The sequence below is a fragment of the Rattus norvegicus genome, chromosome 12 (genome assembly GCF_036323735.1).
Source record: "Rattus norvegicus strain BN/NHsdMcwi chromosome 12, GRCr8, whole genome shotgun sequence".
Lineage (NCBI taxonomy): Eukaryota > Metazoa > Chordata > Mammalia > Rodentia > Muridae > Rattus > Rattus norvegicus.
In genome coordinates, this window is record NC_086030.1 from 50,906,791 (window position 1) to 50,932,552 (window position 25,762).

Genomic DNA, 25,762 nt, shown 5'->3' on the forward strand with positions numbered 1-25,762 from the left:
CTTGTAATGATTTCTCTGAATGTCACAGATAGGGTAGCATGCTGGCACCGTCAGGATAAAGCATCTAGTCTAGTGGAGACTCATCCTGGACCTCGTGGGGTCAGGAACACCCACCATCACAGAAAGCTGTTCTAGAAAGCTGCCTGTGGATATCCAACATAGGAGGATGGCTTTTTGGCTACACGCTATATGAAGGTCACTGACTATTTCTGTGTCAAGTGTAGACAAACAGCTGTCACAGGAAATAGGACACAAAGCCTCAAATGCTGCACCACCTTAAAAAAAAAAAAAGCAGTGTTTTGCTGTGCAACTGTGGCTCATAAGGAACTCCCTATGTAGCCCAGTCTGGTCTTGAATTGAGAGATCTTGCCTTTCTTCTGAGTGCTAGGTTTGCAAGCTGTGTGCCACCAGGCCCAGGAAGCTTATCTTTTCCTATGAGACTTGCGGCCCCCTTCCCGAGGGTGATCGGAACATGTCTTGGATTGGAAGGGTGGCTGGATCTCACCTGCAAATGCAAGAACACCCTTTGAGACTGGGGGAAGCAGCGAAGTTCCTACCTAGAGTGGCTAGGGCTGATTGACGGATTCTGGGCTCTGGAACTTCTGGCTTTGTAGACTGGGGAGGAAGGAGTAAGGGTAGATCCAGGTTGGTCAAGAGCTGCTGAGGCTGCTCTTGTAGGTTCTGAGGGCAGAAACCAGATCATGTTTCTCCTCTGCTAGACAAGGTGTCTTGTCACTAGAGGCGGACATCTGCTGTGGGAGAAATGAGGTCCATGACTGAAACTTCCACAACAGGTGACAGAGAGCACAGCTGTGACCTGCCTCTGAGAAGTGCCCAAGCCAAAATAGGGTGTGAAACTGAGACTCAAGGGCACCGTCCATCAGTCAGGAGTGATGGCCAGTCAGAACTGGAACTGTAGCAGAGGCTGTTTCACAAGCGGCAGCTTCCTGTAGGAGTGGCGCCACTCCTAGGCTACGCTTTCAGGGACTTAGCTACCCAGACAGAGCTCAGGGTCTTCTAGCAGAGGACAGGGATTCTCTAGGCGCCTTTCCCGCTTTTGAAGTGGGGATGCCCAGAGACCAAGCCACAGAAAGATGGCAGATGAGCAGGTGCTATCTGTAAGGGTTTCCTTCCATTCATTCTCTAGGGTTTTCAAGTCGGCCTGTGGCATGGCACCATCAAACAGATGTAAGAGGTGAGCGGCAGACAGCCTGACACCCCAGGAAGGTTCAGGGACATTGGGCTGGATTTGGTCTCTGCTGCTCTCCTTCTTCCCAGGTCACGCCAACCCAAGCCCTAGACTCCTGCAACTTTACAGACCGTCTGTGTCACAGCTGACCTGAGCACAGTCAGCATGCTCTCCATCTAGAGGGCTGGGGCACTCCAGTGTCCTCACAGATGCTGAGGTGACTGAATACCTCTTACCTCCTGAGACATGTCTGCAGGGGCCTGAGAGGGGGGGTTGGGGAAGTGGACACATTAAACACCAAGCGAATGAGGCTGGAGGTCTGAGCAGCCTTGCACACATGGGGAGGCGGTGTGGAAAGTGCATGGGAACAGAAGGCTCAGCGAAGGCAGCTGCCATCTGTAAAAAGGGTGCAGGCTCTCACCTGCCCCACCTGCAGGCTTTAGAGCAGAACTCAGAGAGGTCCCAGAGCTTCTGGGGCCTACCTACAATTTTGATTTCTTATTTGCTGAGTGAATATCTAACATCTGTTCTCCAGCGCTATCCCTGGGAAGATACCACAAGAGCTCGTGTTAGCCTGTCCCCATGTCTGTCTCCCTCACTGACAGAATGTTTGCCTTTACTTGCCTCAGAACCTCTGCTGGGTTGACAAATGCAAGAGAGATACAGGTCATCGTGCACACTAATGCTGCATGCCAACACCAAGAGAGGAAGCGCAGACACCGTGGAAACATGGTGCCCACTAAGTCTGACCAGGCAGTAGGCTTTCCTCAGGGCTTAGTGTTGCAAGCATACAGAGCACAGAACAACACCGTTCTAAAGGACAAAACACCTCAGAGCCACAAGCTTGGGACAGTTAGATGTAATAGTAAAAGCTGACAGAGCACTTAAAAATGCCAAATTCTCTGTATGTTTTCCTTTAAGAATAATCTTTTGAGGCTAACAGGACACGTACCTGACTCAACTCCAGTAAAGGCAGGAAACCACCTCGGAATCTTCGTGGGACAACCTGACAGGCAAAATACTTCTCAGGAAAAGCGGACAGCAAAATCTTTTTGTCCTTTCAGAGCAGGGCTGTAAAAACCAGAACTCTCAAAGGCCAGCAGTGGTCTGTGCTGTCCCAAGCATGTGGCACCAGGGAAGTAACAATACAAGCACACAAGTGGCATTTTGAGATCAAATTTATTCTTGTTTCGATTTCACTTTGTTTTACTGTGATTTACACAGGAGACTGCCAAGTAAACTGGGTTCTTTGCATTCACCACATCCCTCAATCTCCACAGCTGCTAGAGCAACACAAGAATCCATACTGGGCTCTGGTTTCCTTGTGTGCCCCAGCTCTCAGAGAAACTATGGATGTCTGTGATCTGGTTTCACTGGAGGAGACAAGGCTGGCAATGACCCTTCTGGTGGTGACCTTCCCAGCTTCCAGCAGTGCCCAGGGAATAACCACCTTTATCTAGAGCTTAGAGGACATGGAACCCAGGGCTTGTTGCTGAGGCTAACAGGGCAGTGTGATGCAGTGGGACTCTCTGCCATTTCCCCCATGGGACACAGGGCAGGGCAGAAGGGACATGAAGGTCAAGCCTGTCAACAAAGGGGTGTCACCACCGTGCTCTGACTGCAGGGTGGAGGTTAAAAGGCAGTGTGTAACCTGAAGGATTCAACAGTGTGATGCTGGTCAGGGTTCCAGGACTGACGAGAGGAGAATAGCATCAGACGGAAAGGTAAAAAAAAGAAAATCCTTCCCAGCTACTGCTCCTTTCTCTTAAAAAAAAAGGAGAAAGTAGAGACAGAAGAGGAAGGGGGAGGAGGAGGAGATACAGGAGGAGGAAGCAGAGCTGTCGGCAAGGCCCAGGTCTAGCTGGGCCTCAGGACGGGGACAGGCCTGTGTCATGCTCAAGCTGTGCCTGCTCCCATCAGCATTTCCTCCTAGCTTGGACTGTAACTGGAAACAGCCGGGCGGGACCACTCTCCTACCCTGTGAACTGAGAGCAATACAGACCATCCAGTCTCCAGGCCGTAATTCCAGAAAAGCCATTTCAGAAACAAAACTCCACAGAAGTGCTCTGCACAGCCTCCAGTGCCACTCAGGTTAATTGCCTGATCACCCTGTTTGCTTAGCCAGAATCTGAATATTGTCAGTGTTTATTATAAATCACAAACCGTCATCACCGTTTTTTGCTAGATTTGATATAGAAAAATACTTGAAATTCAAAATACAAAAATCCAATAAAAAGTGGCAATTTTTTAAAAAAGGATATCCCCAACCCTCGGGCAAACCAATAAAGAGCTTTCACTCCTTACTTGACAGATATTGTTGGATTTGGCTGGAAGATAGTGGCCACCCAGAAATAAATAGTTATAAATACATCCAGAGTTTACATTCCAGAGTCACTGGAGTATCTAAAAATTTGAAAAAATCTTTCTGTAGGAGTTGTTGCTGATGGGTTGAGACTAAACGTGTGTGTGTGTGTGGTGACTTGAAAAAAACAGAAACCTAACCAAAGGCTGTACACACTGGTCCACACCTGGCATTCACGAAGCACGCCAGCCAGCACCACAGGGCACCACATGGCAGTCCGTTTGTCCATCCAGGGCATCATGTTGATGGGTATTAATATCTGTTCCAGGTATATATATTGAAAATATTTTCTTTAGTATTTCTGCTGAAGACAGGTGCAGTACTTTGGAGAAAAGGTACTGATCCATCTTCACATGTACATATATATATACACTCGTGTGTATCTAGGCCTGTAGCCATATGTGCTTTACATACAGCTACAGACATACATACAGTGTGAGTGTGTGTGCATGGGTGTGTGTGTGCCCTCGAGTGTGCACAAGTGTGCCCGAGCCGTCAGAGGCACACACTGGAAACATCCGTCAACACTGAGACGCTGGTGGCTTTAGTCGTCGCAGGCCGCACTGGTCCCCCTCACTTGGCCTTGACTCCGTAGCTGTGAGAAAAATAAAGACGCGCACAGTGAGTTAGCCACAGGCTCTCCTGAGACTCGACACGGAAAAACTTCAGTAGAAAACGTTCCCCACATACTGCACCCTAAAATCTTGTTCTGTTTAAGAAGACTCTGGACATGCTAACGTAATGGCAAAGCATTGTGTCATTACGGGGAAAAGTAAATGTGAAGCAGGAACAAATCATAGGAAAGTTAACGATCAAAGTGACAACAACTACAAAATAAAACTTTTTGACATGAGCATGAAATATGGAGAACTGTTGGGACATCTCAGACGTATTACTCAATGTTGGTTGGACAAAGCAGCCCCCTCTCCTGACAGAACAGGTAGAGCTCCACTAAAGGAGCAACAGGGGGCTCAGTTAGGTGCGGCCCACGCCCGACTGCTGTCTCGGGGACATCTGCAGAGATTCTCTGCCTGGGCTGTGGGGTGGGCCTGGATGCTCTCTGCTCCATCTATGGAAATGCCACTTGGGCTTAGAGGCTTGATAAGGAACATCACAGAAAAATGTTAGGCGTACAGAGTCAAGTTGACTGCAAAGCAAACTGTGATGCTCGGGACAGTTTAGCCCTACAGTGAGCTACGAAGTTGGCCTCACGGTGTGGCCAGAGGAATCCTGGATTTCCCTGGGAATGACAAAAGGCTCTATTGAGAACCAGGTCCACTAATTGGCCGGCTATCAAAAGGTCAACCAGCTTCTGGGGCAGTGACATTAAATAAGCAGCTACACTGACAGCGGATGGAGACTGTTACACTCAACCTGGCCCACACAATGACCCAGTGAGACACGCACAGGCTCACGGTTTCTACAACAGATATGCATTCAATTCTAAATGTAGAATCCCGTCAACACTGGCAAGAGCCTGTGTGCTCATCAGTTAACTCCCCATCACCAAAAGGCACAGGCTTTTAGATACTCTTTTACCCGGGTCTTCACTTACACAGTTTGATAATGTCTCTGACCTACAGGGGCTCATCTAGGCATCAGCAGCCGACGTGCCTCGGACGGAACCCTTCTTACGCATCTAAATGTAAAATAAAATCATGAGCTGCTAAAATGATTCTATGTAGGGTTAGTAAGCAAGTGGAGAGAGGGGCTAGCAACAATTAGAGAGGCTGCCTGCTTCTCATGGATCCCCAGGAGGGATGGAGTTCTGAGACTCTTGAACTGGTCCTTGCTTCAACAAACTTATGGGGGATTCCTTTAACAGCCTGAAAAGTTAACTGCATCTGTCTCAAAACAAAGGCACCCACTATGGAAGCAAATTATCAGGGACACAACTGCAAGGGAAGTGTTGATATACTTTGAAAAAATGCCTTGGGGTCGGGGTTCTGGACAAGACAAGAGGCTATGAAGGTGCTGCCACTGTGGGTCTTTTTAAGAGCAGCTTCTCAATGCCTTCAGGTTTACTAGGAGCAAGGATCGAAGAAGAGACACGGAGGAACAGAACACGGAAAGAACCAGCAAAAGAGCAGGCATTTCTAACAGCTATAGACAAATCCCCCTCCCCTGCCCCCACCACAAACAAACAAACAAACAAACAAACAAACAAACGAAACCCTCAAAGGAGAACACCAGAGACAGAAAACAAACAATACTGTGTCTCTAAAACAACCCCTACCGCAGGAATAAAACACTGCTGTGACATCACAAGGAGCTATATAAGGACAGCCAGCCCAGAACACTGAGATCTATGTAAAATAATTCTGAAGTATTCACAGATGAAAAGCTGCTTGCACAGAGCCCAGGACAGAGTGCAGCAGGTTCACAGGGGACTTTTTCAGCTTGAGCCCTGAGCATCTTCAGTTCTACTTCCAAATGGCTGACTGGTAGAGCTGCTGTTGACCTTCTGATCTACTGCCAGAGATGGGAACAGGAGTCAACACCTCCAGGCCAGGCTCTCTAGGGGTGCTCAGGTATCGGCAGCCCCCAGCCATGCTCTGTCCAAGGGTCAGGGGTCAGAGAGCTGAGCTCATCATCTAGTTAACAGTGATCAGTCTTCCTCAACGCAAAGTCCAGCACAAACTCACACTAGAGCCAAGGCTCTCCCCCGAGGGCTGGTTTTCTGTCTGCCTAGGCTCTGGGAAACATCAGCTGGAAGCAGCCATGCTATAGCTTGAGCAGCTGCTCCAGAGCTGACAGCACAACAGGTGAGTGTTCTGGAACCTGGAGGAAACTACAAGGGAGCACAGGGCAGGCGAAGGGTCTGTGCTAGGAGGGCTGGCATCTGGGCAGCTCCTCAGGAGCACTGACTGTTGAGAAGTGAGCATGGGAGTGGGGACAATGGACCAAAAGACTGCAGCAGTGAGGCCTACATTTGCCTGCATGAATGAATAATGCCCATGGCCAACCTTACAACAGAGAGAAGGGGAGACTTCCATCATTCTACCACCTACCAGACCCAGAGTCTCAGCCTCAGTAAAAGTCTCTATGGGAAAGCACCTTCCAAATTCAACCAAGCAAAAACAATCTGGGGCAAAATCCATTCATAAGTTGAAGTCTGTCTATAGTTTACTTCAAATATAAAGTAGGCTAAAGCATATGAAGAATATATACTATACTCCCATCTGAGCATTTGTGTAAGGCTAATTAGAAGCAGGCCTGCTTCGATCACCCATAGTAACCAACTGCAGGCACAAATCCTTTACTGTGCTACAGCAGAGACACCATTCCCTTTGTGCCAGAAATTTTGACTCCCTGCCGCTTGTCATGACCACATAGGTCGAGTCTCAGGGCCGTCAGATACCACACCTGAGAGCTCCCAGAGCCAGGTCTGTTAGCAGGACTCAAGATGACTGTTTGGAGGGTCCTGGACATGCCTTGGATTCACTTCCCACTCTGGGAATGAAATGCCAATTGCAGGCAAGCACGGCCCAGGGAAAAATCAAGACCAAATCCTTGCTTAACCATGAAACTATATCCTGACCTCCTGCCAAGGACCACTGGAGTGTTCCTAGAGCTTACCAAGGCAGAAGAGCTCATGGCTAGGTGGGCAGGGAGATGGCACTGTAGGAACCAGGAGGACTCACCAGCCTTGCCTTGCCTATGGAGAAACTGGGCTGACTGCGGAGCACACTGAGCCACAGGCACCTCCTTCTAAAAGGACCGAGACAGAGCCTGCCATAGACACCGATGCCTGGTCTGGTACAAAGCACCTGGGTGTTTTCACAAGGAACGCGTTCTAGGCTAAGAAGGTTCCAGTCTACATTCAGGAGGGGCGAAGGGCATTAGTGTCTGGAAAACTCCATTCTGGTGAAAATAAACATGGAAAGAGAAACAGCCTCGCTAAGCATGTACAGTTGTAGAGCGCAGACACAGCCACCACAGCAAGGCTTACTGTTTCTAGTTCTTTCTGAGTCTCGTCCTCCATTCTCCTAATGTCTTCCATTGTCAGGTCAATCCACTTGTCAATCCAACAAAAGAGCTGGCGATGTAAGTTTGTAAATATCCGTTTTTCTTGCTTTTAAAACAAAGTGGCAAAAAATATCTGATTAGTGATACATTAATTTTGTGTGTCCCAAGCACCCCATAAAATGAGCATGAGCTTAGTTTGAAAAGTCCATTTTATACAGCAGCAGAAACCAGGCAAGTGTGATGGTGCACTCCTTTAATCCCAGTCATTACTCAGGAGACAGAGGCCAGCCTAGTCTATACAGTGAGTTCCAGAACAGCCAGGATATATAGAAAGACTTAGTCTCAAAAAGAAAAAAAAAAAAAAACCAAACAAAAAAAACAAAAAACAAAAAAACAACCAACCAAACAAATAAAACAAACTAACAAAACAAAAAACCCAGCTCAACTATATATGTATTTGTTTGTTTTCAAGACAGGGTTTCTCTGTGAAACCCTCAAGTTCATTCTGTAGATCAGGCTGGCCTCGAACTCAGAGATCGGCCTGTTTCTGCCTCCCAAGTGCCAGTTAAAGTGCGTGTGCCCGCCGCTGCCTGGTTAAAATATAAAATCTTTATATAGCAACAGAAACCTTAATCCTACCCTCTTATCATTATATACAAAACAAAAATAATAAAATTCTATGAAGGCTGGCAAGACAGCTCAGTAGGTAATGGTGCTTGCCTCCAAGCATGATGGCTTCCGCTCGGTCTCTGGACCTATATGGCAGAAGACAAGACACAATTCCTGCCAACTTCCACTCTCCATACCACCCCAGTGTTATTCTCACCATGCGTGGCAAATAAACATATTCAAAAGCCCCTGTGAAATGAGACAGAATCGCCCCTGCAAAAGGATTAATGGCCTGACAGAAGCCTAAAGCACACAACACACAAAGTTGGGATTCCATATGCTCCTGCTGGGCTCCAAGCACTGACACGCACTCTAAATGCCAAGGGTCAAAAGTCAACCGTGTTCTTCTACAGTAAGACTACACCTGGAGTCTTCACCTCTGATAAAGACACACTGCATTAAGGAAAGCCCACCGTGCTCAGAGAGAAGCAAAAGGCATGAGGTGCCATCCATTAATTCCTCATTAATTCCTCTGTGCTGTGCTTTACCGCACTTGTGTGTCGCATGCACAAACACACAAGCACGTGCACACAAAACACACAATCATGTACAGCAATGCTGCTTTAAACATCCAACTATTTAAGTTGCAGTCAACTCTCCCAGAGAGAGCACAGTAGATGCAACAGCGGACACTTTGCAGACACTGTCCCTTCTCCCTCATGAACAGAAGCTTCATGTTCACACAAGCAACTTCTCTGTATCCAAACTGGCCTGTCGATACAGTAACAATGATCAAGACAGAGAAGGCCAGCATGTAGAGTGTGCTCACAAGCCAGCTGTGACTAGGTAGAAGCAGCAAGGGTTCCGGTAGGTAGTTTAAAGGCAGGGAGGTTATCGCGCTGCAGAACCTCTGTGGGAATCCAGGGGGTTACAGGGGTGGGGGTGACAGGGTGTCTTTTCCTCCCTAGGATATGCACTAAGTATGTTCATGCATGTCTATGTACTTCATGCTCACAGTGACTTTCCAGGCCAGAAAGGGGTGTGGATCTCTGCAACTGTGCTACAGATGTTGTAACCACCAATCACATGGATGATGGGATTCAAACTTGGGTCCTCTGAAAAGCAGCCAGTGCTCTTAACCACGAAGCCATCTCTCCAGCCCCCAAGCACATCTTTGCGGTGAAGATGGGGGGAAATCCTATGGAAGAGTAAATAAGGTATTCCCACACCTTCCTGTTCATGGCCAGGGACATTTTGTTCTGTGTGATGTTGGGCAACACTGGGCACAAAAGCGACTGCATCACTGTGATCCTCTACATGTAGCTGTTTATGCTATCTTCATTGTTTAAAAAGTAATTAGGATTTGGATCCGTGGATCATGTCACCTATTCAGGGTCCATCTACTTTGGACAAGACCTCTAAAGCAGACATTTCAGACAAAGGCAGCATAGTGCCAGAGAGCAGTGGTCAGGACACTGGGTCTCCCGAGGGGAGGCTCTGTGCTGAAGTGCTGCAACGACTGTCAGGAAAGCACCGTACTTCTCCCAAGGACGTCCCCTGAGGGATGGAGATGGGTCAGGGAGGTTAAGAACACTGGCTGCTCCTCTTGAGGACCCAGGTGGGTTCCCAGTACCCACACAATAGCTCTCAACTGTCTCTAACTCCAGGTCTTGCATCATCTGATGCCCCCTTCTGGCTTCCACAGGCACTGCATGTATCATGCATGCATGCATGTATATCTATCTGGTACAGGTAAAACATTGCACATAAGAAGATAAAATCTTAAACAGACAAAAAGTCTCTTAAAATCTCGATATATGGATTTGATGTTTTTAGAGTATCAGACACGTAGGGACTGTAACTCTCAGGTATCATAAAGGAGAACACACTCTCAGAGACCATTCTCCGACACCCATCTTCTCTCAGATCCTCCCCGACAGGAAGTCCCACCCCTTGAGCAGATTTACCTTCTGGATGAAGTTCTCTACTTTGCTCTGCAGCCCCCACCACTTGAACTTGATGGTCACCAGCTTATAGGCACACATCTTAGGACAGTCAGGGGTGTTTGCCAGCTCCTTCTAGATGAGAAAATCAAGAAATTCTGACATCAGTATTTAGGTTTTGACCCAAACAGACCGCTATGTCCCACCACCATGGATCAGGAAGTTCTGAATCACTTGAACAGGAGAGCAGTGTTCCTCTCCTGCCATCCACCTGTGAGGTCAGCTGGTGTCACTGGAGCTGGTAAGTGCAGCAGGGAAGTCCCACCCCCAACCCCTACCTCCTGGGGATCTGCCCTTCCCCCCCCCACACCCCAGGGGATCTGCTCAGGACCTTCCACTGTTTTCTGTGTTTCCAAGTGTCTCCAAGTACAGCAGCAGTTCACGATAGCAGAAGGCCACAGCTAGCGATGCAAATGCAGACTAACACCATGGCCTGCACATGCAGCTGCAGTTCCCAGAGCACCACACACTGGTGTTCACTCAAATGAGGTAGATGGGAAAAATCAAGGTTTGCTTGGATAAACAGGATATTGTGAGCAATGGTCCTCCAAACTGTGTAACTGTCCTGGAGAAGGGTTCAGCTGTACCCTTGAAAAGGAGTACCCCAGAGCTGGGCTTCTTGACTGGGAACACATACTCATGGAGGACTGGAGAGGGTGATGAGACCAGCACCTCAGTATCCAGCTGCTCTATCACCTATTATATGCAACTCTGCCTTAGCCACACATGGCCTCCGGGAGGGTGCGTGTGTGAGTGCATGTACACGAACAGGTACATTTACAATGACAGAGTAACAATGCTGTCCTTGGTGGGAGCTATTCATCTGTCACCCAATAGCACACACCACTGCTATCAGACACAGGGGTCATAAAGCATTGTCAGATCAGGTCAGGCCCCCTGTCTTCAGTCACCCAATAACAAGAGTCAAGTTAATAGTGGGAAGCAGAAAAAGGAGGTTTACTTGATGCAGTCACACTGGGAGAGGGACTCAGAAACCCCTCAAGTCCACCTTTGGGGTCCTGAAGTGAGACTGAAGTTTAAATAGAGGGCCAAGGCTATGTACCTAAGCCCTCCACTGACCCATCATTGTCAGGGTTCAGTTTCATGCTGTAAGGGGTTGATGAACTGTTATTATGGAATCTCTTTCTGGAAGACAACGTCCCCTCTGACAAGCACGTTTTCCTCCTCCTGGCATAAAAGTCCTGGGAAATCTCCACTGCTGTGAGTCCATTGTTTCAACAGTAAGTCAGAATGAGAGAGACACAGTGTCTCTCTAGAATATCTTCATTTCCACCAGGCCAGCCAAACTGACATGTACCCCCCTGCCCTCGACTATAGGCCAGGCTCTAAGCTGGGCACTGGTATGGATGAGGGCAGTCAGCTTGCCTCAGATGGCCCAGTTCTCCAGAACGGATGGTAAGGTGAGCCTCTCACAGATCATCTCTTCAATAAGCAATGAACCCATGCTGGGACCTTTAGCCCAGTGAGTCCTCTGAGCATGAGGAGAACGTGGCTCGGGGTCAGTCGGGTCAAGCTGGCACTAGGTCAAGAGCATGGCACCCATCAGTGGCTCCTACTGTACAGAATCCTTACTTTCGCTGGCTTCACTCCTCTGTGAACAGGAAGAGCTAGACTATTAGATTACCCAGGTTCCTCTGAGGTGAATGGGGCGGTAAAGCAAGCGTGCCCTTCCCATTCAGTGCCTGTGAAGTCCCTGTCCACACCCTCAGGCTATACTTTTTTTACAGCTCAGCCCCTACCCTCTGTAACAGCCCTAAGCAACTTCCAGCTGGGACAAGTCCCTGGTACCACAAGTCACAAAGAACTTCATTGTGACCCCTAGGAGTCTTCTCTACAAAAGCTTACCTGTGCGCTCTTCAACCTTCTCCCCACAGAGGAGGAGACTCACTCAGCTCTAGAGCACGTCAAATGTAACATAAGCGCCCTCCACAGGCTGGACTCCAGCGCACAGCAACTTCACAGCGAGCCAGGCTTCCTAGTGATGCTGGCAAGCTACTTATGCCAATTAACACAGCAATTTATAGTTTGCACTGGGCTATAAGAATTATTTTAAAAATTAAATGAGCCAAAAAAAATTCTAGTTCTAAAAGCAATCGTTCTATACCTCACATGTTTATTTATTTTCAATCTTCTTGTTTTCCTTCCAATTTACAAGTAGTTATTAAAAACAAAACCAAAAACAACCCTTTGAGGGAAGAATATGCAAACCGACTAAACTCTGCTCATGTAGACACAGGTCTGCTGCCCGAACTTCCTGGCTGTCTGTCTTCCTGGAGGTGTCAGCATGCCACTGGAGTCACCAGAAAGCAGTGGCAAATGTGGCATCCAAGAAGAAAAGTGGAAACACACAAGCTACGTGGCTTCCTGCAGTAGCTGACATGTGCATGGTATTTCAGGCGTTGTTCCTGTTTGAAATGCCTGGGGCCAGGCCTCACTGCCTCAGTCCAACCTCTTGGTACCATATGAAAAGAAAGAACCAATTCCTGCAAGCTGCCCTCCAACCCTGATGCATGTTGTGGCATGCATACACATGTGCATTCAAGTACCTGTTCATGCCTACACGTATGTATGTGCACCACATGTATGCCTGCCAGGAACTGGTCACTAGATAACATGTGGATGCTGGGAACCAAACCCAGGTCCTCTGCAAAAACCAATGGTTCTCCCACTAAGTTGCCTCGCTAGCCCCTAATTTAAAAAAAAAGAAAAGAAAGAAATTTATAATCTTCAAAAAGGTATTCCATTGCTACAGAAAGAAGTTCCATCCTGTATCAAGTTCCTAGGAGCTCAACTGCTTTAAAAAAAACTTCCTCTCAAAACAACCCAAAGGGCAGGGAATAGGATAGAATAAAGACCTTTCACACATTGCTCCAATCCAGCCCAAACTGAAAACTTCATTACCGCATCAAGGCAGCTAGGGCTAATTCCAATAGTTCATAAAACAATTATTCAGCCAATAAGTGAGCTGTACATAGATTAAATTTTTAAATGGGATTGGTTAACGGAAGAGCGACCAGCAATTCCACGAGACAGGTATCCCGAGCTCACAGAAGAGCTGAGCATCAGGTTATTTCCTACATAATTCAAATTTCAGCCATAATAAAACACGTACTAGTAGTTAGCTACAAAATGTTTTCAAAATTGCATTGAACTCATTTGTACAGCCACAGAATTCCTTACATTTCATGTTACTAACTATAAATGAAGCTTCCCAAGTCCAATCATGTTTTCAATTTAAGAGTACATATTAGGTTACTCTGAGGCATGTGGCCGAGCGAGGCCTTCAGGGAAGCAAGGTTCGCAGCAGCCACACGTCGTGACTGAATACTTGAAGTATGTGGAGCTTTGATGGTAAGCAATCAGCCAGCATGAGCCTCCAGAACAAACACAGAAAAGTAAGTACACACGTTAGGAAGCAAAGAAGAGTCCAAGGTGCTCTCGGCCTTGCTATACTTCACTGTAGAATCCTGTGGGATCCGCAGAGCGAATCCTGTGGGATCCGCAGAGCTGACGCTCCTCGGCAGCAGAGCTGACGCTCCTCGGCAGCAGAGCAGTCTTCCATGCGGTTCACACTCCCTGGTATTTTAGCTTTTAGTGGTAGGCAATCAGAATGCTCAGTTTTGGCGGCCGAATTTGTAGTGTTAAGTTTCCAACCGAGATCACACTAAGAAAGTTAAAAATAAATGTGCCGTAAGGGCTGCTGCCAGTGTGCACCGGCAAATGTCAACACAGGATCACAGAATCCATGGCAAGCCTGTGCACCGCAATCTCAGGCAAGCCCCATTCTCCAACGCATGCTGTCTTCTCTTCTCTAGACAGCTTTCACTTTGTGAGTCTTGGGCTGGCCTGAGCTGACACTGTTTTTTCTGCATGTCAAGCCTTGTACCTTACTAACCGGCACTGGTTTACTAACTCTGGACTATGAGTATACTGAGGGCACATGTAAACAAGGCACTGCCACAAACCAAAGTGGTTTCACACTCAGAAGACAGGAAGTCTTGTTTAGAAGAACAAGGAGACCACCCTAACCTGAGGTACCAACAGTACCACAGGGGCACCCAGAAGCCTCTAGTGGGGTGGGGATTCATGGTGGGAAACTCTTTACTTTGAAACAAAGTTCCAAAGGATGGACCTAATCATAAGTAAGATTATAAAAAAGAGGTACAACAGACTCAGGAAGGCCATACTTGTGAGGGATCAAGAGCCAGTGTGTCATGTCCCTTCACAATAATCAGCGCAGTTCACACCTCCCTCATCAGGGATGAAGCCACACTGTGCAAGTGCACCTGCAAGGCTCTGCTCGATGGACTCAGAGCCCAACCACAGCCCTGCTCTGCCAAGTCATTTCCCAGACCGTCAGCAGACAGTTCCAGAGGCCTGAATCCTACAGGTCTACAGAGAAGCAGAAGCATTCCATAGACAAGCCAAGGCAAGAGAAGCAGGCAGCCAGGGCACCATCATTTTTGAAGACATGGGCCTGTCCATTTTGACATCTTTGGGAGAAGTTCTACACATATGATTAAGGCATACTAAGTGCTAAATGCACTTCAGAGACTTCATCTAAAAAGTGGAGTCAACAAACCACGTAAACCTTCTCTGAGAACATGACATGTCTGTAAATGTCTGTATTATACAGAATCTAAAATGTGGCCTAACTAGAAACCAACTTGAGTTCTACACGTTACCTGCCATGGGGTTTCAAACAGTATAGGAAGGGTGCACACCCTCAGCTGCTTTGGGCCTCAGGCACGTCCGGTTAGGCATCTGTAGCGGCAGCACTCTCCATTAGAGAGAGAGCCACAGCGTCCACCTGTAAGCAGGCTTTCATAGCTGCACTGCGGCTTCTCCTCATCGCCCCTGTCTCCAGCACAACACCTCACACCTCAGCTGACAGACAAGGCTGCTGTCACCCTTTCACACGTGTGGGGTAGAAAGAGAAATCAATCATGAGGACACGGAAGAAACAAACTGGTGTTTCTACAATGTGAACAGGAACTCAGAATGACCACGAGGGCTGTCCTAGACAGAGTGACCGAGCAGTCGTCTCAAAGGCCAGGCTCCCGCTGCTGGCACTTGGAAGAACATTCTTGCACACATCAAACTTCCGGAATTTCTGGGACAACTCTGTTTCCTGACCTGATCGAAGCGGTGCCTTGGCACAGCCTCCTAGTTAGGACTGATCATCCATTTGTGGGCACAGACGCACTTAACTCTTCAATAGCTGTCTGCTAAAATGAAGAGAGACACGAGGCCTTTCGTTGGGTTAGAATGACACCATGATCTTCAATCTAAGCTGGGTCAGATGTGGCAAACTGGAGAGAAGGAGGAATACACGTGTAAAATAGCACCGAGAAGCCTTGTGATAGGGGGTTGTACCAGTGTCACAGACACACATCCTCCAGATGGAAACATAAACCTATACATACATATGCATGTGTGTGCATGCAAACAGTGCCATGGAAAAGGACGATGCTTGTCAGCAGTTCTGCCTTGGAGCAAAATTCTTAATCAGGTTATAAATTGCTCTATCAGCATGCACGAAGTCACTTTATGTTGAACTCCAAGTAATAAAGTATAATTCATGTGTTCAGATCTTTTAATTTCCTTCTTCTTGGGGGAAATGAGCAAATGACTAAGGCCTACTCTGGAGCTACAGTGCACTCCTGGTTTTGTTTGTTTTAAAAAATCTGTATCATATTGTTAAGTGGAGAAAAAGCCTGTGCTCATGACAAACTTGGGAAAGGAGTCTCCGTTGCACCACTCAGGTGGGAAATGCTCTGAGCTCTGTGGCCTTGGCTTAACAGCTAAGCCACACCAAGGACTCATTAAACACATGAGGAAAAGGGGCATGGACTGAAAACCCAAGACAAATGAATCCTAACTACTAATGTACAATGGGGAGACATGGATGGACACAGACACATGCACACATGCTCATACAAGAAGGGGAGGCTCAAGAACTTGACCTTCTTGACATACTCATGTCCTTTAATCTTCCTAACAACTTCTGTGGTAGGTACTAATGCTTGAGTTTAGGGAACTGAGGCTCAAAGCATACATCTCTACATCCTAATGTATGCACCTTCCCAGTACGTGATGAGTCTACTTTGTGCCTCTATCACTAGAGATGCCCTGACCATTCTGTGAATTGTCTAAGCACAGAGTTAAACTGTTAATAACACATGACACACAAGAGGTAGAAACATGACCTCCAGGTAAGGATCTGCCTCAGGGTCAAACCTCACTCACTCCATTGAGGAGCATTGTACCCAGGCCTGTGAACCTGCAGGCACCACAGTTTCTTCTACAAGTCTTATCTGGGTTTCTCTGGCCACATTTCTCATTTATAAACCAAAGCACCTGTACATGCCACTCAGCAAGGTTAACTGTGTCCTTGTATTACTGCCTGGGACCACAGGGAACCTCCTCTCAGCTGAATAGAGCCAGTAAATACCACAGGAAGTACCTCCATACAAGAAAGGGAGGTGTCAAAGCAGAGCTGGAGTGTAGCAGTAACAGAACACTTGTCCAAGGTTCTGGGTTTCCTGAGCACTGAAGACACACAGCCAGGCAAATCAATGGACCCTGAGCTTTTCTCTTACCCTGGAGCCATTCTGGGATATGGACTGGTAGTCACAGCCTTCTGCTGAAGTAGCAGCTGGAGGATGAAAGGTCTCACAGAGGCCACAGGCTCTCCAGCCTCCATGGCACCTCGAGTGTGGCACACCTCAGCAGTCGTCCTGTCATGCCCACACACACTTCTGCTACTTACACATATTTCTTTTTTTTTAAACTTCATGACTGGTTGTTTTGAGAAACATTTCCATCCTGAGTTCCCATGAAAACAGAACTTTCCATCTGAGAAGGGGTATCCTCTGTAGGACCAGGGTCCCTGCTCCTCATGCTATGCCTTATCCTGCTCTGCACTGCTTTTCAGAAGTAGAGAAACCCCAACTACCACCCCTCCTTGGCCTGCTTATCACGTCCAGAAGTGCCTATTCCCACATGTGCTCAGCTACTACTGCCAAGGGGTTATCTTCATGTTCCTTCACACCAGTAAGTGGAGTTAGCTGTTTTACTTCACTACCTGGGATATTCACAAGTCATGAAGGTCAGTTAGCAGCTGCTTGTCTTTTAAGAGTGCCTGCAGCTACCACCACGTGACCAGCTCGAGCAAGTGATCCATCCACAGTGGATGGAAGGAGCTCTCTGCAGGGCACTATGAAGCCACTGTAGCATCTGCTCTGCAGGCACAGTAGTCCACCATGGCTCACGCCTGTCCTCAGCATCTGTGAGGCTGAGGTGGGGGAGCTGCCCACCCTTGAGTGTCCAAGGGCTGCCTGGCCTACATGGTGACCACAGGTAGCAGTGGCTCCCGCATGAAATCATGTCACCAAACAAACTTAAGCTACTCCAGAATTTTAAATCATCAGAGATCAAGGACCGAGCATAAACACAGATCACCACAACAAAGCAGGAAGAAGCCATGCTAGTTGCACGTTCTTATTTCTTAAGAACCAGAAAAACGGAGCCAAAATCAAACATCAAGTAATTCCATGGCCAGTCAGGAGCCTTTCAGGAGTCCCGAGAATTCCTACCCTCTGTACTTAAGCAGAACAAGTGTGCAAAACCCATACTTCAAAAACACCGGCAACTGGGAGAAAAACTCAGAACTTTCTGAGGCCTTCCGCCTCCTCATCCCCTGTAAAAGCGTTGTTTGCCAGAGTCAGCACCAGAGGAAGCAGGGCCACATTGGCAGGGACGGTGCCTTGGAGAGTCACTATCCTGAATGAAAGGGCTGACCCTGGAGTTAGGTGGGGACTTTGCAAATCCCTTGGCCTGGACTCAGATGATGCTCGTGGAATCTGCTCGTCACTGTGAGTGACATCTGTCACTTCCCGAGTATTACGTCTCTAGTCAAGGTTACTAGACTGGAAGAGTTTTAAACTATACCCTGGAAAACAATTGTGAAAATAAGACAAGTTGTGCTTCTTTTCCTCCTAAGACAGGGTCTGACTATGTAGCTCTGGCTGGCCTTGAACATGTCTATGTACATCTGGCCTTGACTCTCTGGGTCCTGAAATTAAAGGTGTGAACTACTATACCCTGCAGTGAGTCATCTCCCACGAAACAAAGTCAGATCCCTCCCCCTCTCAGCTGATGCTCGACACTTTACGATACAGACAGAACAGCACGCGCCACCTCAGTGTCCTCTGGAGGAGCAGCTGGGACCGCACTGCTCCAAGGTTGTCAGCAGCCTGTTAGAGCTTGGCTGCCAAGAAAATCCTGTGGGTGAACAGTCTGCTCCGGTCAGGCTTGGGTTTTTATATACCTCCTGTCTATCAAACTAATCAAAATAACCTGCCACCAAGCCCATAAGCTTTGTTAAGGGACTCTATTCAGTGTGGTACACTGCACTTCTGTAGTGGTTCCAATGACTTTGTTGGTGCTGCTTTTCCTACCTCATGAGGGGAGAGGTGAGGGGAGAGGTGAGGGGAGAGGTGAGGGGAGAGGTGAGGGGAGAGGAGGTGAGGGGGGAGGAGGGGAGTGGAGAGGAGGTGAGGGGGAGGAGGTGAGTGAGAGGAGGTGAGTGGAGAGGTGAGGGGAGAGGAGGTGAGCGGAGAGGTGAGGGGGAGAGGTGAGGGGAGAGGAGGTGAGGGGGGAGGAGGTGAGTGGAGAGGTGAGGGGAGAGGAGGTGAGTGGAGAGGAGGTGAGTGGAGAAGTGAGGGGAGAGGAGGTGAGTGGAGAGGTGAGTGGAGAGGAGGTGAGCGGAGAGGAGGTGAGGGGGGAGGAGGGGAGTGGAGAGGAGGTGAGTGGAGGGGAGAGGGGAGAGGAGGTGAGCAGAGAGGAAAGGAGCAGAGAGGAGGTGAGGAGAGAGGAGGTGAGGGGAGAGGGGGTGAGTGGAGAGGTGAGTGGAGAGGAGGTGAGTGGAGAGGAGGTGAGTAGAGAGGTGGTGAGGGGAGAGGTGAGTGGAGAGGAGGTGAGTAGAGAGGTGGTGAGGGGAGAGGTGAGTGGAGGGGAGGTAAGTAGAGAGGTGGAGAGGGGAGTGGAGAGGAGGGGAGAGGAGGGGAGTGGAAAGGGGAGTGGGGAGGAGGTGAGTGGAGAGGAGGTGAGTGGAGAGGAGGGGAGTGGAGAGGAGGTGAGTGGAAAGGAGGGGAGTGGAAAGGAGGGGAGTGGGGAGAGGAGGGGAGTGGAGAGGGGAGTGGGGAGGAGGTGAGTGGAAAGGAGATGAGTGGAGGAGGTGAGTAGAGAGGTGGAGAGGGGAGTGGAGAGGAGAGGGGAGAGGAGGGGAGTGGAGAGGGGAGTGGGGAGGAGGTGAGTGGAGAGGAGGTGAGTGGAAAGGAGGGGAGTGGAGAGGAGAGGGGAGAGGAGGGGAGTGGAGAGGGGAGTGGAGAGGAGGGGAGTGGAAAGGAGGGGAGTGGAGAGGAGGGGAGTGGAGAGGAGGTGAGTGGAGAGGAGGGGAGTGGAAAGGAGGGGAGTGGAGAGGAGGGGAGTGGAGAGGAGGGGAGTGGAGAGGAGGGGAGTGAGTGGAGAGGAGGTGAGTGAGTGGAGAGGGGCATGGAGAGAAGGTGAGTGGGGAGGAGGTGAGGAGGAGGTATGCAAGGTCTCTCTGAATATAAACACTTGCCACAAAAACCACTCTGGTGTCCTGTTTTCCAGATGTGTTAAGTATCAATAAATGCCAAAGAAACACCTGGGTGGAAGAGAACTTGTTTACAGCTGATACAGACTAGACCCTACTATAAACCTTCATTTAATACAGATTCTGTACCGTCTGGAGTCAGGCGAAGACATCACAGTCCCCAAAGACCAGACCACTTGTCTCTCTTCGCATTCCTCAGCATGGCATGGCACACTGAGGGTGACAGCCTGGCTCTGTTCTGTTTGTTAAAGCAGCAAACACTCACAGGCCAACTGCAAATGGCCCTGAGTCTTTATCACAGACAAAATCCTCTGTGCAATTAAACACCACCATCTCTTTAAGACCTGGAACTTAGCACTGTTATATTTGCAAGACTCTGCTTATCAGCACAGTCAGCAGCCCATACCTTCCAGTTAGGTCCCAGGGGGCCTCTCTTGGTCTTGACTGACTGGAATAACGCAGGGTCCTCATCAGCTTTGTAGTCCTGCAAAACAAAACAGTCAGAGGCAACGGAGAAAACCAGAAACCATCTCTCTCTCTCTCTCTCTCTCTCTCTCTCTCTCTCTCTCTCTCTCTCTCTCTCTCTCTGTGTGTGTGTGTGTGTGTGTGTGTGTGTGTGTGTGTGCGCGCGCACGCGTGCCCGAGCATGCGTTTTACACACAGGGAAGGTGTGTCCACACACAGCATCAGTGGTTTGCATCCTGTTTCTTGCTGCAAGGCCCACAGGCGTTTTCAACAGTTTTAGGGCTCTGACAGTCATGTAGACATCTCACTGTCAACAAGACCTGCATTGGTGATTCTAGGCTGCTCTTGCCACTGTGAGCTCCTGCACTTTCCCCCTAAACCCCTCGTTACATCCTACCTGATAGACTGTAGAAAATGAGTTAAGTCATTTTACTTCTCTGTAGTTCTCTCTCCTGCTCTTCTCATGTCCCTCCTTCCCTGTTCTCCCCCACGGAAGCAGTTATAACAAATAATAGAATAACAAATAACAGAATCTGCACTAACTGTCATGACCCAGGCCAGGACCAAGGCCCAAGGGTCAGTCTAAAGCCTGGATACAGGTCCTTTTCCAGGCTGACTTCCGGGACCCAAGGTGAAGGAAACAACCACTGCAGAAAATGGCCAGATAGGCCGAGAGGAAACCTTGGGGGAAGCCATGTTCCAGATAAGAGCAGTTCAAGCAAAGCATACATGGAGCACACTCCAAAGTCCAGCACAAATGTTCCTAAGCCAAGAAGATACACTGGGAAGCGGCAGTTTAACCTGGAGGTTAGTAACGCACACGGTATGCTAATTTCAAGAGAGGGTTCTACATAAATCGCATGAGAGAAAGAGAGTGTGGACCAAGAAAAAAACTAAACGTGAAAGAAGCAGGCTTGTTAAACATGTGATCCTGGATTGGAAGCCTGTCTCAGCACTGTCTAAGAAATTGTAAACTTGTAAACCTGGCCAGCTACACCAGGTTCCAATGATTTGGCAATTTGAAGCAGTTGATGTGGTACAGCCAGAGCATGAGGCCAGTTAGCTTTCCTCAGAAAGGACACACAAGGAGGAGCTGCCCTCAAGGGGCAAGACAACCAGAGTCATTTCACTTGTCTGGGCACAACAGCACTGACTTCAGTTGCTATCAGTGAGGATAAAGTCAAACTTCAACTTAGACCTGCACCATAAAAACTAGTGTGCTTGCTCAGACTCAGAAAAAGAGGAACTGAACAGGTTGTCCCAAGATTTGTCACAAGCAGAAGTAAGCCAGCCTAACACAAACGAGCCTATAAGCCTCTTCTAGCACAGAGGTTCAAAATTAAAGCAGAGACAGGCCTACCCACCCCATATCCCCGCACGCTCGCGCGCGCGCGCGCGCGCGCACACACACACACACACACACACGCGCGCGCGCACACACGCACACACACACATGCACGCACACACGCAAGCATAGTTACATTAAACAATCACTTCCAACATTTCACTATGGAACAGCTACCACACAGAGATGAGGGCCAGAGGACTGGGCTGGACCCTAAGGTCAGTCAAGCTAAAAGAGGCAGACAAGACAAAACAAACGAAACCCCAAGAAGAATGTATGGACTATCAGAAGAGAGAACATGCCTTCAGAATGAAAACGGAACAGCGTCAGTCAAGAACACATTACTTACAAGAGACAAGAGCACCACAACGTAGAGGAAAGGCATACCATGTTTAGGACATTGTAACAGTTAAATTCTAATCATCCATCTACTGCCCAGAAGACTAGCCATGATCTGCCCACTTACTCTCTTTGAGCAAGAAGCCCCACCTCCTTTCTCTTATGGACTGGGTGTGGTACGGCTGTGGTCATAGCACCCATGTTTCCCCTCAGCTGTAGGGACTGCATAGAAAATACCCACATTCAGAGCAGACACAGAAGGCTAAGGCGTGTCACAGCAGGGAGATAAACCTTGATACTGGAGGCATTAAAATGTGAAGGGAAAGAGAAATGGGGTTTTAGAACTGAGGATGGAAAACTGGAGGTGCTGTGACCTTTAACCACACCCACGGAAAACTCTATGTGAATCCACAACGAAGTAAACACGATTACCTCTAGTGTTGAATAAATAAAGCCAATGGCATTAATAAAGGCAGTTTGGACACTAGGCCAGACAACTTGTAAAGAAGGGAGTACTCAGCTTAAGCTCTGGTCTGTGCCAGTCATCTCCAGGTTGGCTGTTGGAGACCAGTGACGTGTAGCTAAAGGAGGTCAGAATAGACAGACACCTCTTTTCTGCGACCCCAGGCAGGCAACCACCTCACACATCTACAGAGCCCATTTGCAGTAGATTCAGAAACTAAAGAACTGAAAACCCTGTGAAAACATCACTACAGACCCGACTGACACACTTGTCCACAAGGCACATCTCTGAGTCTTCGTCATCAATTCGAGCCACCACTGCTTTTCTAAAATGCTCTGTGAAGATTACCACCCCGTGAAGAGCCAGCATGGCTTCCTATACCTAGACTTCTAAAAGGATTTGTTCATTTTATGTATGGGCGTTTTACCTGTGCATGCCACATGTGTGCACTGCCCTTGGAGGCTAGAACGTGACATCAGATCCCCTGAAACTGGAGTTACAGAAGGTTGCGAGCCACTGCATAGACGATGGGAATTGAACCCTGGTCCTCTGGAAGAGCTCTTAACCTCTGATCAACATCTCTCCAGCCCCCAATTGAACTCTTTGATCTCTGCCTTGGCTCACATGTCTATACCATACAGGGCAACCAAAGGTGTCAGCAATCTGGGAAGTGAACATTTAAAAAGCCGAGCTGTCAGCCTCAGCACCAGGAATGTCCAAGTGGGTCTTTCTGAGACAGATACGTAGAATGAAACCTTCCCCTCTTTCAGCCAACATTAAAGGCATTATACTGAAAGTATAACACGGCCCAATTATTGACAATAGCACTGTAGCCCTGACAGGTGAGAATAATGCACCTTGTCAAAACCCAGACATTTTGCATTTGCTAGTTTGAATCTGTAAATGTTTAATCAGTTGAATTAAGTAGCACAATATGAAAAGGTGGGAAGTGGATGTAGTTTTCACAACCTCACATTTTGTATTAGTTTTCAAACAGTATCATCTTGCTGCAGTTTTACCGTTTGGTATCTGATTTGGGCTCTGGATTTGAAAACTGGTCAATTTATATCCATATCAAAATGAACAAATATTTCCTTCATGTACAGCAGTCTCGGCACACAGAATGCAACCTCAGCTACCAATTACAACTGCAAATGAGCAGCAGTGTGGAGTGAGACAGCCCGCTGCTTTGTTAGTACCCTGTCTCCTGTGGGGTCCCAGGGGAAGGGAGCTCTGATGGAGAGAAGCCCTGGCTCGTGGTTTACTGTGCTTGCCACAGCTGCAGCCCTCTCGTCTCATTAGCTCTCGTACAATACCGTGGGTGAAGACAGCTGCAGTCTACGTGCGTCTTCAGCTCCTGGGCATTCTGAAGGCTGAATCTGCTATGCACTTTCTGTAATCCTTGGGAAGAGAGAGAGCAAATTCACCAGGCCAAGGAAATGCACTTTAAAAAGAAAACGGGCTTTAAAGTCATGTTTAAATGGAGAAAAATCTTATTACTGAGGTGCATTGTGCTTAACATACTTTTGTGATCTAATTTTCATTACCTATACAGTGCCAGAGCCTGGTCAGGATAAGGGCCTGGTGAAAGCATCATTATCCAGCCAGGCGCACCTTTGGAGACACTACTTGTTCCTCCAACAACAGTCCCAACGACACAAAAGCACAGCGGCATCAGCAGAAGACTAGTGCTGGACTAGTGCGAACCAATGTTGTGTCACTGACACTCTCATTTAAGTAAAAAACGAAGGTGAATGGAAGCCAAGACTCCTCAGAGAACAAACTAAAGTATGATATGGTAAACCAGTGGATTAGTGCCTCCATCCTGGAGTCCCAGAATGCAGTCATTAAATCCATATAAGACGCTGTTTGGCCCTGGCTCAGGAAAACTGTGCTGCCTCGTGGGTACACATCTGTTACTTACTGCCACCTTCAACAGAGAGACCCTCCACAGAAACCAGATTAATTCTGAAGACAAAGAATATTAGTTTTATGAATCTTTTAGCATAGTGGCTGTTCCCAAAAAATGCAAGCATAAAATCTGTGCTGAGCCAACCTAGATATGAACTCATGATTATGAATGGGGAAGGGAGTGGGTGGTGAGCTTGACAGCTTGTGGAAAATCAAGATGAGCCCCAGATACCAGCAACTGCTTAAAGCAAGCCTGGGTTAGCTATGGCAGGTGAGGGTAAGCCTGGGTTAGCTATGGCAGGTGAGGGCAAGCCTGGGTTAGCTATGGCAGGTGAGGGTACACAGTAAGGAGCAGCTGCTCAAAACCCCAGCCTTGGCAACTCGGATGACACCTGCTCACAAAGACCAGCCCAGCCCAGCCCAGCCAGTGTAACCGGGTGGCCAGGGCAGTTTCAAAGTGAACGTTAGGGTCCTGTAGCCTGCTATCAAACGTTCTACCTTAGCATACGATGATTAATGAGGTGTCTATTCAAACAGCCCAGAGATAACCGCTAAGTTTAAAATGCATGGGCACTACTGTTCCACTTAGCAAAGCCTGGAGAGAGAAAGGCCGAATAATGGAAAGTGAGGACAGCCCAAGCACTCAAGGCTATCAGCACTGCTCCACCCTTAGAAGAGAGAAAACAACTGTCTCTGACCCCAGTGCTGACTGCATGCCTGGAGCTGACAACGTGGGTCAGCCTGCCTAAGTGTTGCGTTCAATGTTACTAGAGCAGGGAAACAGCTCTGCTATGTGGCATAAAATAGAGAGAAAGAGATAACATTTACTAACTTGTTTAAGAAACTGATTTCAACAGTTATTTTCCAATCAGCAGCTTTCTTTTCTGTTTTTAATTACATATCCCCAGTGACTCCTCACCCTTGCAGGTTCCCACAGAGTACCATTAATACAGTATAAGTAAATCTCATTAATTCAGGTCCTACTACCTTGGAATTTATAATCACTGGCATAGGGGCCGGGCTGAAGTTTATCTTTGCATGATCTATGAAAAAAAGATTTGCTACACAAATTAATAGAGTAACAAGATCTCAGGAGGGTTGTTTAAACAGTTCAGAAGTGTTTTAGAGCAATTCAGAAGCCTTCATTTGCATATAATTATTATGCTAATTACAAATCATTCTTATCTATTCATTAAAGCAGAGTCCCAAAAGACCACTAATTGTCAATAACTTGTTGGCCTAGTTTTTGTTACTGAATGTATCTCAGAGGACCAAAACTGCATTAAAAATATTGTATGATCTAGCCCCTCATGGATCCTTCTGCTTTCCACCAATGAATCCGGAAAAGCTGCATTTACAAACACACACCTGTGATGAGATCAAAGGTGTGAGCCTAGTGTTGGCTGGGAAATGTGGACAGAGCAGTCCATAGTCTTTTTAATG

General features: G+C 47.9%; 1 protein-coding gene and 1 long non-coding RNA gene across 5 annotated transcripts in view; one reads left to right on the forward strand and one right to left on the reverse strand.

The window, feature by feature from the left end:
• Positions 1-2,349: 2,349 nt before the first annotated feature.
• Pitpnb (phosphatidylinositol transfer protein, beta) overlaps positions 2,350-25,762 on the reverse strand; it is a 49,054-nt gene continuing 25,641 nt past the window's right edge. Inside the window, exons 8-12 of one of the 4 annotated variants that reach the window (NM_053742.2) lie at positions 20,203-20,280; positions 10,097-10,207; positions 7,504-7,626; positions 5,107-5,190; positions 2,353-4,146 (exon numbers count right to left, since the gene is read on the reverse strand). In NM_053742.2, coding sequence (NP_446194.1) covers positions 5,143-5,190; positions 7,504-7,626; positions 10,097-10,207; positions 20,203-20,280 — 360 coding nt within the window. In that variant the 3' untranslated portion in view covers positions 2,353-4,146; positions 5,107-5,142. Of the gene's footprint in view, positions 4,147-5,106; positions 5,191-7,503; positions 7,627-10,096; positions 10,208-12,249; positions 13,818-20,202; positions 20,281-25,762 lie in introns of those variants that run through there. The other 3 variants (XM_006249522.5, XM_063270991.1, XM_063270992.1) reach the window with 3 other exon arrangements.
• On the forward strand, positions 5,260-9,357 carry LOC134481215 (uncharacterized). The gene is made up of 2 exons (XR_010056622.1): positions 5,260-6,316; positions 9,147-9,357. It is a non-coding gene; the product is annotated as an uncharacterized LOC134481215 (long non-coding RNA).